Raw genomic sequence first — 16339 nt, forward strand, 5'->3', positions numbered from 1 at the left:
CATTCATTATGAAATAGGTCCGATTGACACACTTTTGGTAATTATGTCACTTTTGCTATAACTAAAAGCTTTATTAAAATCTTACGTTCAAGAGCGTGCTTTTCCGATTCTAGCGTCATAGCCCATCCCTCGGTATCGAGCTCTGAATATAATGTTGCATTTCAGTCAAATTTATATTTTAAAATTCAATAATGATAAAAGAATCTTTATATTAACGAAAGGTTTATCGGCAGCTAGGAGCAACAAACACAGCACCCCACACAAGGAGAACGCTACCCGTCAGAAGTCGTGCATTTCATTGTGTACATTTTTCAATGGTTAGACGCTTTAGTACCTGCTGCCGTCGGAAGGGGAAAATTCGGAAATTGTCTTCCCCCTTTCCGTAAAACGTTCAGCGTAAAGGCTTGTCCAATGAAATTTGTACACAACATTGCGTTAGTGTGTTTATAGGCTAGCTGCGTTCTCCTTGTGTTTGTTGCTCTTAGTCGGCAGCGTGTTCGGCGTTTTTACGCTGCTCCTCCTTGAACTTAAGTTGCGTCGTCCGTATCCCACGCAGCATCCTAAGAAAGATCGCGAATCGTTATACACTAGCATTTAATCGGTAAATCTTTGGAGTAAACAATTTAATCTCTTAATTTCTTACCTCCAAAATACCGCTTTTTAATTTATTTAACTATTATTTCTGTGCTTTTACGGGTGCAGCCATGCGTGGGTATAAATGCATTTTTAAGAAATTTAATTCCTTCTTTCCATTTGCAATCCGACAATGAATTTCAGGCACGAAAGCGCCTCTTTGTGCACTTTGACATAAAAGTGATTTGAGAGAGCCGATTGAATTCGGGCATTTGGAAGAAAAGCGGAGACACTCCAATTATCCCCCTCCCGAAAGGTTTTATTGACCTGGAGTTTGTGTCGGATTTTCGACCGCCGCGATAGGTTGATGCCAACTCTGTTTTGGCTTAGACTTCAACTATAAATGAAGGGGTGGTCAAGGACGGGGGTTAGTGTAGTAAAACACCTTCTACACGGATCACACGTTTCTCTACAGTCGTCATAAAATCTCTATAAATAGGGCTGCCTGGTTAAAGTAGGTCACATTTCGTTGTAATCCAGCGGTTATTCGTCGAGTGCTCTACGCTGTTTTGCTTTTCAACGAAGTTGAAAACTTTCGTTCTTAGTTTTACTCATCCAGAACAGAGATGGGAAAAAACCGAATTTTCCAAGCTCATGGAAAATATTGAGCAGGACGGCAGCGCTCGCGCTCTTTATGGTCTGAGACTGGAGCTCACGCTCGCACTTCCCTTTTTTTGTCCAAGAGAGGAGCTCGCGCTCCCGCTCTTCTCATTTTTTTTTGCCCGAGAGTGGAGCTCGCGTGCCTCTTTTTTTTTGTTCGGGATCAAAGGTTCTCGCACTCTTTAGAGCTCAAAGCGCGCCCAATGCTGATCAGGAGGACACTTCATCAAACATCTTAAATGTAAAACGATTCCATTTTAATTTTGTTTTTCCTCTTTCTGACAGGGGAAAGTCAATTTTTACGTCCTTGTAAAATTAGTTTTGGGTTCAGGTTTTCACCCATGTTCCTTAATTATTATTTATAAGCTTAGGGAAAGTAATGTGATAATTTAAAGCACTTAAGAGCCAAATTTCAGGCATAGAGTGGGAAAAGTTTATTCATATTACCAATAATAATAAACATATTTTTTTTTCTAAAAATGCAAACGTTTTAACAAAAATGAATTGAGAAACTAAAACGGTTTAAGTTAATTAAAGAAGCATAGTTCTATTCAAGTTGCTCTGCCTCTGCTTGTTCGTGAGAAGGATGTGGGTAAACCTGGTGAACCTAGTAAAGGAACCCAATTGGTCATGCACCTTATCGCCAGGAGGTTAATCATACAAAATAAGGACAATTATCAACTTACAAGCCATTGGACAGCTGGGTATTGGGCGATTATTTGGACCAGAAAAGTGACGCGTGCCTCAAAGTTAAACCTGTCCTTTAGTTGAACAGCGGCTGTTACCATTTCTTGAGGGTTAATATACGTGATTGCGCTGATGGATAAGTTGTATAGTGTTGATAAACCATTATTGAGGTGAGATGGTATGGTGGCTGAGAAACTGTGAGCGGCGGTTATTCTGTCATGAACTCGAGATGGAATGACGAGTATCGTAGTCTTCGCAGTGATAAAGGCTGATACGAGTTGTTTGGTGGCAAATCTGGCAGAGTTCATGATTCGGTCGTTTAAGATCTTGTAATAAATATAATACATTAGCAACACTTCAGATTACCTATTAAAAATTAGTAATCAGTAAAACCGGATTATCATTAGATGTTTCAGCTTCCTTATTCAATTCCTCCCATAACCAAGTAGCGTTTGTATAAGCATTAGTTGTGACCTCATTTGACCCATAATGCCGGATGGTGTCTGTTGTAACTTGTTTTATGTTTTGGGCTTTCTGTTGGGCATGCCTGTAAATGCGACGAGTAATTCTGTTGGTCAGGCCAGTGACTCTTTCCAGAACTTGATTCTTCTTGGCATCATCCACATCACCTTCGTCCAAGGGTGGTAGGATACGGTTAACGCAATCCTCAGCGAGGGAGAGAGCTCCATTGACTGAATCCACCAGGATTGTCCCATATTGAGATTGCAAGAGAACAGCGGCAACTCCATACTGTTTTACCGTATTTACTTTGTCAATACCGTAAGATTTGTAATTGTAGTATTGGTCAACACCGGTTCCGATCGTATTGGTGTACAAATTCTGGGTATCTTGTAGAACCTTAAATTTGAGAGGCCAATTAGAACTGTGATTAATGAAACATATGAATTACTTTACCATGTCAGTTGGTTTCGTGATTAGAGGAACTTTCTCCTCCAACTTCTCAAGACCTTTTAATGCCAAACCATCAGCGAGAGAGATTTGACGTCCGAATTTTCTTACAATAGGTTGCGCTTTTTCATTAGCAAAGAGCACAGACTTCTCGGCAGTTGAAAGAGTAAAGTTAATGACGGGATTAACTTTTTTAACTCTCCCGTAAGTATGGGTGGCATAATCCAAGGCGGAATGCACAACTGGCAGGCTTGATAGCCTAACTAAGAACTGACTTTTCACTGCTTCAACTTCGGCCATTTTATTTGCGTCACCGTTCTAGTAAAAGAAAGACGAGTCATGAGTAAATTATACTTACAAAATATTAGCCGCTTTGTCTGCACTTAGATTCTTTTGTTAGCAACAATTACCCAGGGCAATTCACATAACCTATCACTCTAAAATTAAGAAATAGTGTCTTACACAATGTCCTGAATCGAATCTGGAGATATACCTATAACGTAATGAACAAATCGCACTGTGATTCAGATTACCCGAGACAAATGATTTTATACGTATTTCCTTATCGAAGTTATCGGCTTCAGCCAATCAGAAGTGGAGTCCTTGGACTTGATTTCCTCAGTATTTTTCGGATCAATGTGTAAAAAAGTGTGTAATTTAGGTATAAAAAATACTTTGTGACGCGTATAGAGATAAATAAATCACGTTGAGTTGCCAAAAGCTGTCACCTAAAATAGACATTTGCGAGGCCTATATTGAAAAATACTTTTTCTATTAAATCAAAAGAAAAAGATTATAACAAGCGATTTTTAACCACCCCTCACTTTATTAACTGCAATTTTTATGATTCGTATATTAATTTACTTTTGTTTATATTTTATTACCAGTATTTTATTTTACTCTATTTTTGGCCAAGTGTCGATGATGTAAGTGTCTTTGGGATTATTTTTTCCTCGGTAACGATACAATTTGCATCAGAGATAAAAAATATTTTTTTAAGGTGATGTATGGGAAAATGACTGTGACGCTACTATTTTTTTGCCCACCTGTAACTTAAAAATGGTTCGCGTGCTAAAGTTTAAATTTTACAATGACTCTCTTTTGAGTGTACTTTAACTTATTTTGATAATTATACCCATTTTCATTGAAATTAAGACTTAGAAAACGAATTTTAAATATTATTATTCTATTTAAAAAGGAACAGATGGTGAAACTACTACCACCTCCAAATAAATTAGCATTATTAATTGGACCTCTTGTTTTAATTTCGTTGCCCACGAACATTCAATCCCTAAAAATAAAATGGCCGACTTAAGCTCAAGTTAAACCAAGCGAGTTAATGTGATGTATCGAAGTCTTGGACGGTTTTTACACACAATCCTAAGGATTTTTGCGTATTAGTCTAACGTACAGTGTAGCCGTTGCCGCCGATGCCGCCGATGGCGCCGTGTCACGCATACCTCTTCAACGGTTATAACTAGAAGTGTCAATGATATCTCGTTCGAATGTACATACATTACCATTGATAGCCTTTCATAAAATTTTCAAATCGAAGCTCAATAAGTTGGGCATTGCCCGATTTACCGTTTTCGGTAGTTGGGCTTTGTGTGGTTGATATTTTGTTAAAAATTAAGTCAAGTAACGTTGAAAAAATATAATTGGATAGGTTAGGATTCAGTGGAACTACAACTTCGGTTATATCAGTAAATATTAAATTTAAGTATAGTTTTCGGGGTTAATTACGGGACCCCAATGTTCGTGGTTTTATATTTCCGCCTGAAAGTCGACATAATGTTCCTTAATTTAAGTCCGATTTTCATGAAAGTTATATTTTTGAATAGCTGTGGTTTCCATAGCACATAGAATTGCAATTACGTTGCTTAATTTTAATTCAAAGTAAGGTTTTTTGGGCAGCGTATACGGACCCCCTCAACTTCCAACATTGGAAATACGCGTGGTTATAGAGACTATACGCGAATTTATCTCTGGCATTTTTCAAGGCCGTTCTAATATGACCCAAAGTAACAAATAAGTGTGACACTTATCGGAGTAATACGCGATGCTTACAACGTATGACCTGAAGTAACTATTAAGTGTGAAACTTACCGGAGGCCGTTCTAATATGACCAAAAGTAACAAAGAATTGTGACACTTATCGGAGAAATACGCGATGCTTACAACGTATGACCTGAAGTAACAAATAAGTCTGACACTTATCGGAGCGGTACGCGATGCTTGCAACGTATGACCACAAGTAACAAATAAGTGTGATCTAAGTAAAAAATAAGAAAGACACCGATCGTAGGAATCTTCGATGCTTTCAAAGTATGACTAAAAGTAACAAATAAGTGTAAATACAATTATGTGTGGCCGTGGATATATATTGGTTGTGATACCGGCGTTGCAGGTTGCTGTGAACAGCTCAAACAAACTTAACACATTAGAAGGATTGTGTGTATTCTGACCGTCGTACGTCTTGTTTAATATAACAATATAAATTAAATTTTCTTAACAGTCGGGTTGGTGTAGCCGTGTGGTCAGGAATGCGCAACACTCACACTTTCTAAAGGCATATGCTGGGTTCGAATCCGCTAATGTTTGTTTACGATTGTTTATAATTTACTTCCGTTACTTTTTGGAATATTTTACTGCCATTAATTATACGCATGGGACGACACTCACGTAACGACATTCTTTTTATTAAGAGGAAACCCTATCAATGCTATAATTTGCGTAATTTTTGGAACCATTATCTAGTCGTTTGGGCAACTAAGAATATGATATATATTCTCTATTCTGTTCTTGGTATATATTTTTTTTTATAAAACCCTTTATTTCATTTAAAAAAAATCAAAAACCGTACGGCCTTTAGGGCGAGTTACGTGCATGAATATAAACCTAAACAGGTAACTATATAATTACACCGCGATTAGATTTGCATGGCCGAGTGGTTAGTGTCTTTATAACATAACAAATACTCAAACCTACCCTCCAATATCATAGCACCTTAATTCCTTACACCTTAGAATTATAAAATGTATTAGAAAAATAAATCATTTACTTATCATTTTATCAATAGAAAATTTTAAATTATATTTTGAACTACAAAAATAAATAATGAAATCCGAATAAAACTTGAAATATTTGATTATTTAGGTTAAAACAAAAAACTATAAAATTTTATGTCACATTCGGCAGCCACATCCCTCATATTGCGTTACGTCATTTTTGGGTGGTCTCTAAACGTAAACATTTGACTATCATAACATATTTATTCACCTGACCTTACTTCATTTTATTTACGCAAAAGGCATGAAAAAAATCGTATCAGGAATGAGGTCTCTAGGATCAATAGGTGCTGTGCCATTAAGTATAATTTAACTATGGCTGTGTCATGATGTACAATGTAACCAGGCCCGTAGCCAGCGATGAGGCCTCCTCATAAAATCTGAGAATGCCCCCTTAAAAATATCAATGTACCCCTAGAAAAATTTCAAAGTAAGTAAACAAAATCAATTAAAAATATCCTATTCACATATTATATTTAGCTAAGTCCAACTGCCCAAACTATATTATTTAGTTTCGTGTATCTCGCTTTACTATATTTGTATCACTTCCACCATTTAAAGTTGAAAGTTTTTGCAGTAGCAGAAACTATAATATGGCACGTAATCAAGTACAAATATCGATTGGACTACACCAACAAAGGTTAATTTCCCGTAGTACTGTAGTCTATACACCATGTATTGCAATCAGGGTGAGAAATAAGGATTTTTTTAAACTGGACCTGTGGCCAGCAGAGCCTAGGTAGTTTAATTAAAAAAATGGCCACCATTTTTAACCTTCAAAATCAGGCTTTCATAATTTATGGTCAAATTATCTATTCTTGACCCGAACAAGCCTACTGAGAGAGTGACTGTTTATATTTCTTTTTGCTAACAGCTAAATTCGCTTCTTCTATACTGATTGTAGAGTAGACAGACTCACGACACCCAGTCACCCACCCATACACACAATTGACACAAGGCCAAGCACGCTGCACATAACATAGAAGCAAAGACCCAACAATTTTAGGGATTAATATAGAATTTTTTTATAGAATTAAATCTTGAAGGGAAAAATCTTTGAATTAATTAAGTGGTCACCAGGGCCACTAACACCCCAAGCAATTATTTTTTAATCTGGCCCAGCTAATTTTTAAACTGGCGATTGGACTGTGATAGTGCCTTATTTCTCACATTGAATGTCACTGATTGCAATCCTGTTAATAATTCGCTGGAAAACCAGGCTGCCATATACTTTCGAATTTTTTTAAACTGGACCTGTGGCCAGTAGAGTTTAGGTAGTTTAATTAAAAATCTGGCCACTGGCCACTTACCATTTTTTGACCTTCAAAATCACGCTTTCATCATTTATGGTCAAATAGAGTGTAGAGTAGACAGACTTACGACACTCAGTCACTCACACATACACCCAATTGACACAAGGCCAAGCACACAGCATAGAAGCAAAGACCAAACAATTTTAGGGATTAATATATAATTTTTTTAAATGAACTGAAATCTTGAAGAGAAAAACTTGTGAATTAAATAAGTGGTCAACAGGGCCACTAACACCTCTAGCATTTAATTTTTAAACTGGCGATTGGCCTGTGATAGTGCCTTATTTCTCACACTGATTCGGAACGAAAAATGCATGGCAATCCTGTTAAAATAGCGTCTGCTAACTCACGGCCAACTTAGATCCACTGCTACTCGCATTAGAAGGCCCCCCAGCTTTATTTTCCTCCCATGTTAACGAGCGTATAAGGAAAAGCCGATTTACGCGGGAAAATTCCGCTTGACGAACTGAAAGCCGGGACAAACCTTCTAATGTTATCTGTAACGTGTTTAGGAATTTAAGACTTCGTCATGTGATATTTAACTGACAGAAATATTCCTAGCCCTTGCTCAAAGATATTAATTCACCAAGGCGGGGGAAGATGGCGGCAAAATGCGAGTCGTGGCCTTTCGTGGCGTGAATTAAATCTGAGAGAGGGGGTTACATACGGGGAAAAGAAATAAAAGAAAAATGGGGGAGATTCGAATTCAGAATGGAGACCCTTTGTCGTTAATCAATCACAAAATCTTTATTTAACACTAAAATTCAAAAATGAACAAAATTGCGATGGGAACTGAGGGGATACTTTTACTTGACACTCGTGATGGTTAGGCCATCTCTATTATGGTTATTTTATCTTTTTCATAAACACACACTAAATAATAAACACTACAATTAAGATACTTCACTTTGAGATTCAACATTAAAACAATGGCACGGTTAACTAAAAATAAAGCAAAACAAAATGGCTACAACGAGGGTACAATGCGAACGAAAAAATATAATCCAAACTGTATAAATTCAAGAAGCAGAATGAACTCTCAACCTCGAGGGGGGCTGTTTTAAACCCTTTTCTCGAACAATTGCCAGGGATTAAGCCTTCTTTCCAAAAATAATTGTCTACGTTTTCACCGGCTATTTCGTATTTCGACACTGGGTACTGTACAAGGGGGGGGGGGGGATTATGATAAATTTCTACTTATCACTTGATTCGTGGCTGCTCTTCGCCCCTACCTTAGACGAAATGCTTGATATCCTTCTCCTTTACGTTACTGAAGCCAGGGATGTGTCGGTGCCCTTGATCTCCATTAAACCCACTAAGCGTTCGGGTCTGTTGAGGGAACCCTGGTGGTCCAAGGAAACCGAGCACCTAATTCGAGACAAACGTTCTGCCTTTCGTGTATTCAGAGCGTCACCTTCTACTGACAACAGACATGCATTTGCGAGTAAACGTAACTTACTTACTAAACACATTCGTTCCGCGAAATATAAGTACGAAGCCCGTTTAATTGATGAAATCCCTACCAACCCCAAGGCGCTCTACTCGCATGTTTCCCGTTCTCTTAACCCCAAAGCCTCCCTGATGGTGGGGGAGAAATCTGCGGGGGTATTAATCCGCGATCCGGTTGAGGTGGTATCGGCGCTTAACGATTTCTTTAGCTCCGTGTTCACCAGCGAGCCCGATTTGGAGGCGGTATATCTGGGTGACTTTTTCGCTGGTTTTGACCGTTCTGAGCCCTCTGATTTTGTTTTCAGTCCCCTAGACTTTGGCCTATCGTATTCCACAGTCCGACGATATTTAAAGCGACTGCCCACTTTTAAATCCCAAGGGCCTGATGACCTTCATCCGCGATTACTTTCAGAGGGTTCAGCCATCTTAGCTTCCCCTCTATTAGCCATTTTCAATTCCTCTATTTCGTCTGGTCGTCTTCCACTTTTATGGAAGCGGGCTAATGTTACCGCGATCAAAAACTTCCTAACTCCAACGCGGTTGACACTTTTAGGGGTATAAGTCTAACCTGTCTGCCGTGTAAGGAACTGGAGACCAGCGTACGCGATTCCTTGGTGGCGTTCCTTACTAGCCGATCTTTCTTCTCAAGAGACCAACATGGGTTTCTCTTAAGACGTTCGTGTTTTACGAACCTCCTCTCAACCCTTGAGGAAGTCACTACGTGCTTAGATTTAGGGCATTCCGTTGACTTGGTCTATCTGGACCTACGCAAGGCTTTCGATACGGTCCCGCATTCTCTGCTTATTCGGAAACTTGAGTATTTAGGGGTTCCACCTTAGATTGTCAATTGGATCGCGGATTTTTTGAGTGGTCGAACGCAGCGAGTGGTCCTGCGTGGGGTCTGTTCGGAATGGTGTGAGGTGACCAGTGGGGTACCTCAGGGATCTGTGTTAGGCCCAACTCTTTTTGTTATATTTAATAATGACCTTCCTCTGGTAATCAAGGAGTCTTTTCTCAAATTCTTTGCCGATGACAATAAGATTGGTCATAAAATAGCTTCACCGACTGATTCGCTATCCCTCCAACGGGACATTGATGCTTTGGCCCATTGGGTCTCCTCGAATGGTATGAGCTTCAATACTACTAAATCGGTTGTTCTCCATTGCGGGGCCAATAACCCTCGCTATCAGTACAGTTTGGGGGGTAAAGCGATAGAGGCGCATGCTGTGGTTCGGGACCTTGGGGTCATGCTTTCCGGCCATATGTTCGGGGATACCCATAGCAAAGCCGCTTCTGCGCGCGGTGCAAGGGCTTTATATATGCTGCGGAGATCATTCTCTCATTTTAGTGTCAAATCTTTCAAAATCCTGTACAGTGTCTACATTCGCCCTCACTTAGACTACTGTTCCAGCATTTGGTCCCCCCACCTGGTCAAAGACATTGAGAAGCTGGAAAGGGTGCAAAGAAAGGCCACGTAGCTAGTTTCAGAGTTCAGAACCTTACCATATGATGAAAGATTAAAAAGGTTGGGTCTTCTGTCCCTTAAGGACAGACGTCTTCGCGCCGACTTAGTTGACACCTTCAAAATAATTTATGGCCTGTATGATGTTACAGCAGTTGACTTCTTCGACATCAAGTGGGAGGGCCGAAAGGCTCCCACAATCCGTAAAAAGTGGTGCAACGGGGTAGCTAGGCGGGTTTTCTTCACTCAACGGGTTGTTAAATTTTGGAATGATCTCCCGGCTGCCGATAAGACCAAATCCTCCGCATCGGCATTCAAGTGTCGATTAGATACATATAAAAACTGGGGCTGAACTGTTGTTCATTTCAGCATTACTTACTATTAGCCTTTTTTTATTTTATTACTGTCGCTTCATATGTATCTTTTTTTTTGTGAAATTCTGTTTTTTTTTCTTTTTCGTTTTCCTGGCCCTATCATTATATCATTTAATATTAATGTAAATAGTTTCTTTTGTTTCGTGCGTTATAATATCTTTTGTATCGCGTATCAGGGCCCAATAAGTGTACAGCTTTTTTTTATCCTGAATTAAAACATTATTATATTACGGGATTCCGGGTTACGGGAGCTTCCGGATTACGCGTTTTCTCGGAGGGACTCGACGGGGGACTTCTTGTTTCGCGGTGACAGTTCCAAACTGTCTCGCTTACGGCACGGATTCCCGGATTACGGTAGGGATGTCCGGATGACGACGACGAAATTCTTAGAAGCGGCGTAGGTACTTCGGGTTTCAGTCTAAAACATCTGGTTAGGCGAGGGAATCGGTCTCGGTCATCTGGTTTTCTTCTCTCGGAACGTCTAGATTTTGGGTGATCAACAGGTGATTCGAGGGTGTTGAGGGCATTACGTTTCCCAGATTCATTACTGCTCGGCTTATACTCTTCCGGTCGGAATGTCCTGGATGTAGGTCATCTAGGCAGTCAGTGAGGGTTGTTTCGGTCATGACGGCTGCATTGAGGGTTAATTAATGTCTAAGCGCGACTTCATCGCGCATTATTCTATATTTATCTCGACATGGTCTTTCTCTCGCCTGGGAAACAGAGTTATCCGGGTAATGAAGGCGGACTTCCTTCCTTCCTGGTACCAGTTGAGTTCTCTCCAGAATCAGAATTCTGTCCAGTTCTGGCACAAGCCGAGCTCTGTCCAGTTCTGTCTCCTTGGGGCTCTGTCTCTTGGTTTTGTTCCGATGATTTTAGGGTGGAGTTAAAAATAAAAAGTGATTGGTGACCTCCCATTTTATTTGGGTCATTGGTGCACCCAAGACTCGTGTCCTGTCATGGGATATATGACTTTGTCCGACCCGCGAAAGGTCCCTTGGGGTTGGTTCCGCGTGATTGCGGGGTGTCTCAGTGTTTGTGGGGGAGAAGATGCCAGGAAATCACGAGGTTATATTTATTTTGTTGTCAAGCGAAAATGTTCAGGCACACTTTTGACCTATGGCCTGGCCTTGGAAAACGTGCGCTTTTTGTTAGATTCGGGTTACCTGATAGTGGGCTAAAGGCCCGCTAACATGACAAAGGTTCCATGGGATCGCTGTGAGTTGAGGGAATATTACTTGTTTAGTTCGGCAAAGTTTCTGAGAAAAATGCGGGTGGAGACGGCTCGGAAAGTATTGTACTACGATAATAAACGAGGAAAAAGACACCAATTATCTCCATATGTCCAAGGGCTCTAATTTTTGTATTGCTAAAGGCAGGGATTTAGTTTTATAATTTATATTAAGTACCCTGTTTAATTAATTATCTCAATTTTATATTTTATAGTGGGGGTTCATTAAGTTCTATCAGATTTATAAACTATATTTATTTTGTATGTATGGTTCAAAAGTTATTTAAGTTTTTAGTTTATCATTAAATTAAATTTATATTTAAAACGGTGATTAGTTTCATTAAATAGAGCTCGGAATTCTAAGAAATTTGACATATGGGGCTTTACGAATACTTAAAGAGTGGAGGGAATAATGTAATAGCAAAAGTAAATAAAACACAAAAAAATAAAAAAATAAGTATGCGAGGGAAAATGAACCGGAAGGGTTACATATCCTACGGGGAAAATTTTTCGAAACAGTCCCACTTTTAAGAACCTTTTCCGTTATCTTTGCAATTTTTCTCAACGCTGAGATTGTAATATGATTTGAAGTAAGGATTTAACTTTATTTTAAGACTATGTTTGTAATTTTCCGATCTTTGGTTCTCGTACAATCTTCTTTTAAAATCGACCAAAATTTTAAGGCGAGGAATTGACTCCGTATCGAAAATAAGCCTCGGCGTCATCTTGCGCGCCTGATTGAAAACTAAACATAAATAGTAAGTATTTCAAACTCTGTATTATATTTTAATAACTTGTCTTATATTAAATTTCATAGTTTTACATATTGAATTTAATTTCTTGTAACAAATTTCACGTGAAATATAGCATCAAATTTAAAGTTTCAAAACTTTTTGACTAACTGATTTGTATTGTAGGTGTTTAACTTTTCAAAATTTTTAAGAAATATTGAGTATCAAATTGTCCAGAAGAGGAGGAACTAAGCGATTCATAATGGTTTTATACAATTTCTCAGTGTGTTGTTGATTGTTACAATCACAAATTAATACAAGACACTGTATTAGCTTAGGTTGTATCAGAGACTTGACCTTAAGTAGGATCCCCGATGTTGGCAAGTATGGTAATGCGGCTTCAACCAAATTTTCAATAGTTTCCAGTATTTCAACCAATTCTCCGCTTGGATACTTTAGATTACCACAATCAGATCTAGTGATGAGTCCGATGATGGAGTACTGATTCGATAGAAACTGCACATTTCAAAAACTGCATCTTTTTCACAGTAACAAAGAATCATACCTCCAAGATATGCCTTTTGTTGCTTGTTTAATAGAAACAGGGCGGTTTTCGGGTAACTTATTGGGTTGATCCAACAATGACAGGATGTTATCAGGTATGGCTTTAGAAGATTCATACTCTTCTTCGGGGAAGAATACCTTTTCTATTTCAGGTAATCCTAAGATTGGTGTGAGGCTGTCTGGCTGAACATTCGGTTCGAAATCTTTTCTGGCAATGGCTTTAAACCATTCATTGCATAAAATAGGATCACTTGGAAATTCGTGGAACAATAACCCAGCGACGTTTTTCCTATTCGTCGACTTCCAAATTGTTACACAGCAAACTTTAACCATTTTAAATAATGTTTTGAACAGTTTAATAATAACAAACGTAAAAATTTAAGTAATAACATATTAGCTAAAGTAAAAATAGTACCCAAGTTGTATTATCAGATATTTTATTTTGTGTTCTTAGTTTTACATTTTGAAATCTCGCGCCGCGCAAGATGACCCGAGGCTAATTTTCGATACGGAGTCAATTCCTCGCCTTAAAATTTAGGTCGATTTCAAAAGAAGATTGTACGCGAACCAAAGATCAAAAAATTACAAACATAGTCTTAAAATAAAGCTAAAACCTTACTTCAAATCATATTAAAATCTCAGCGTTGAATAAAATTGTAAAGATAACGGAAAAGGTTCCTAAAAGTGGGACTGTTTCGAAAGATTTTCCCCGTAGGATAACATTAGAAAGGTTGTCCCGGCCACGGCCGTCTCGAGATCTGCTTCGCTCAAGCGGAATTTTCCCGCGTAAATCGGGAAGAAAATAAAGTTGGGGGGGCCTTCTAGTGCGAGTAGCAGTGGATCTAAGTTGGCTGTGGCTAACTCTGCTTCATCATATTGCGAAAACCGCCGCCTTAAGGAAATAAGAATAACGCCAAATCCACCATTTTAGTTTCGCTATCGACTCGCATAAGATTAATGAAGTCGTTGTAAGCCCAGGTATGGATAAATTTATAGTAACAACACATTGAACTAAAAGCCAAGATGAAGTGATTGTAAATTCAACTCCAATTTACGTTTTAATATAAATTTATGTTATTTTATATTTATTTACACCACTTGTTCCAATGACAAACGCCAGTGTGGCCCGTGTGGACCATTAAGCTCATTTTAAAAGTCTTAGCTCCATAGGTCTTTGGAAACGAATCAATTTTAAGGGTACGAGCCTGAAAGATCCCTCGTTAGGAAATGGGGGGTTATATGTTGAGATGACCTTTTTCAAGTTTTTACTGTCGGCAAGAAGAGTAGCGCAAAGCCCATAAATATTGTGCAGGATCAACACGCAGGAATTATGAAGTAATGGTAACTAATCGTTAAAGAAATAAAATTTAGAAACACGCATAGAGTTAAGTAGAATTTATTCAAACCTTCAATAAAGTAAACATGGTAAATTTTGTCTTACACATACAAGTTCTAAGAACAATGAATTTAAAAAACGAACTATTTAAGTTAAAGAAGCATGGCTCTATTCAGGTTGTTCAGTCTCCGCTTGTTCGCGAGAAGGACGTGAGTAAACCTGGTGAACCTAGTAGTGAGAATCCAATTCGTCATGCACCAAATCCCCACACAGGTGAATTATGCTAGATAAGGCCAAATTTGAACTTACAAGCCATCGGATAGCTGGGTATCGGGCGATTGTTTGAACCAGAAAAGTGACGCGTTCTTCAAAGTCAAACCTGTCCTTCAGTTGAACAGCTGCTGTGACCATTTCTTGAGGGTTTAAGCCATTAATATACGTGACTGCGCTGGTGGATAAATTGTATAGTGTTGATAAACCATTATTGAGGTGAGATGGTATGGTGGACGAGTAGTTGTAAACGGTGGTGATGCTGTCATTAACTCGAGATGGAATGTGGTGTATCGTAGTCTTCGCAGTGACAAAGGCTGATACGAGTTGTTTAGTGGCAAATCTGGCAGAGTTCATGATTTGATGGTTTAAGGTCTACAAATTAAAAGGATTACATTAGCAACACTTCGGTTTTATTGATTGATAATTGTTACCAGATAATTTGAATTATAATCCTTATTCAATTCCTCCCATAAGCAAGTAACGTTTGTATAAGCATTAGTTATGACCTCATTTGACCCATAATGCCGGATGGAGTCCGTGGTAACTTGTTTGATGTTTTGGGCTTTCTGTTGGGCATGCCTGTAAACACGACGTGTAATTCTGTTGGTCAAGCTAGTGACTCTTTCCAGAACTTGATTCTTCTTAGCATCATCCACATCACCTTCGTCCGAGGGTGGTAAAATATGGTCAACGCAATCCTCAGCGAGGGAGAGAGCGCCGTTGACTGAATCCACCAGGATTTTCCCATATAGAGATTGAAAGAGACCAGCGGTAATATCAAGTCCAAACCGTTTTACAGTATTTACTTTGTCAACTCCATAAGACTTGTAATTGTTGTATTTGTCAACACTAGTTTGGATCGTGTTGGCGTATAAGTTCTTGGTATCTTGTACAACCTTAAATTTGAGAAGCGAATTTAATAAGAACTGCAGTAATAAGAATATCTGGTATTGTTGTACTATGTCAGTAGGTCTCGTAGTCAATACAGATTCAGCAAACCCATTTCTAGGCGTTTACGCGAACGTCTGCAACGTTCAGGAGATTGGTGAACGTTCGCGTAAACACCTATAAAATGTATATTTGGAAACTAATGATACATTATCCACTAACTTTACAAGACCTTCAGAAGCGTACCGACCCGGGTTCAGGGGATAACATTTTGAAAATTTTTAACCGGGTGCCAGCCAAAAACTCTCCCATCTTTAAAATATCCGAACTAAATGTTTTGTAAATATGGGGCGCTGTTTTGATAATTCTTAACTGGGCTCCAATTACCCTATGTAGGCCTCTGAGACTTTATTATTGCTAAACCATCACCGAGATATATATTTTACGTTCAAATTTCCTTACAATGGGTTGAACTTTTTCATTAGCAAAGTTAAGGACGGGATTGATTACCTTAACTCTCCCGTAAGTATGGGTGGCATAATCCAAGGCGGAATGAACAACTGGCAGGCTAGATAGCCTGATTAAGAATTGACTTTTAACTGCTTCAACTTCAGCCATTTCACTTGCGTTACTGTTACTGTTCAAGTAAAAGGAAAACACGTCAATAGTAAAATTATTCTTACAATAGATGACACGTTAAAATAAATATTTCCCACCTGGTCTGCACTTATATTATTTGGTAACTGACAATTACACAAATTAACTTTAATTCACAAATTAAGTAATAACGTCTAACAAAATATCCTGAAACGACTCTTGAA

The 16339-nt window shown here is 38.7% G+C and overlaps 3 protein-coding genes across 3 annotated transcripts in view; all 3 read right to left on the reverse strand.

Moving 5' to 3' along the window:
* LOC149960270 (lipid storage droplets surface-binding protein 2-like) overlaps positions 1-3334 on the reverse strand; it is a 36812-nt gene extending 33478 nt beyond the window's left edge. The window contains exon 1 of the mRNA XM_090166640.1: positions 3292-3334. The gene's annotated coding sequence lies outside the window, so the exon portion shown is untranslated. The remainder of the gene's footprint in view (positions 1-3291) is intronic.
* LOC149960272 (lipid storage droplets surface-binding protein 2-like) lies at positions 1708-16339 on the reverse strand. The gene is made up of 5 exons (XM_090166641.1): positions 16315-16339; positions 2836-3147; positions 2314-2778; positions 1920-2246; positions 1708-1840 (listed from the first exon to the last, which is right to left on the reverse strand). The coding sequence occupies exons 2-5, from the start codon at positions 3127-3129 to the stop codon at positions 1781-1783; spliced, it is 1146 nt and encodes a 381-aa protein (XP_090022767.1). The 5' UTR covers positions 3130-3147; positions 16315-16339; the 3' UTR covers positions 1708-1780.
* LOC149960273 (uncharacterized) lies at positions 14402-16136 on the reverse strand. Its single transcript, XM_090165273.1, has 3 exons — positions 15981-16136; positions 15062-15526; positions 14402-15002 (listed from the first exon to the last, which is right to left on the reverse strand). The coding sequence occupies exons 1-3, from the start codon at positions 16134-16136 to the stop codon at positions 14586-14588; spliced, it is 1038 nt and encodes a 345-aa protein (XP_090021399.1). The 3' UTR covers positions 14402-14585.

Source organism: Leiobunum rupestre, chromosome 2 (assembly GCF_980474605.1).
Source record: "Leiobunum rupestre chromosome 2, qqLeiRupe1.1.hap1, whole genome shotgun sequence".
In the NCBI taxonomy this organism is placed as follows: Eukaryota; Metazoa; Arthropoda; class Arachnida; order Opiliones; family Sclerosomatidae; genus Leiobunum; species Leiobunum rupestre.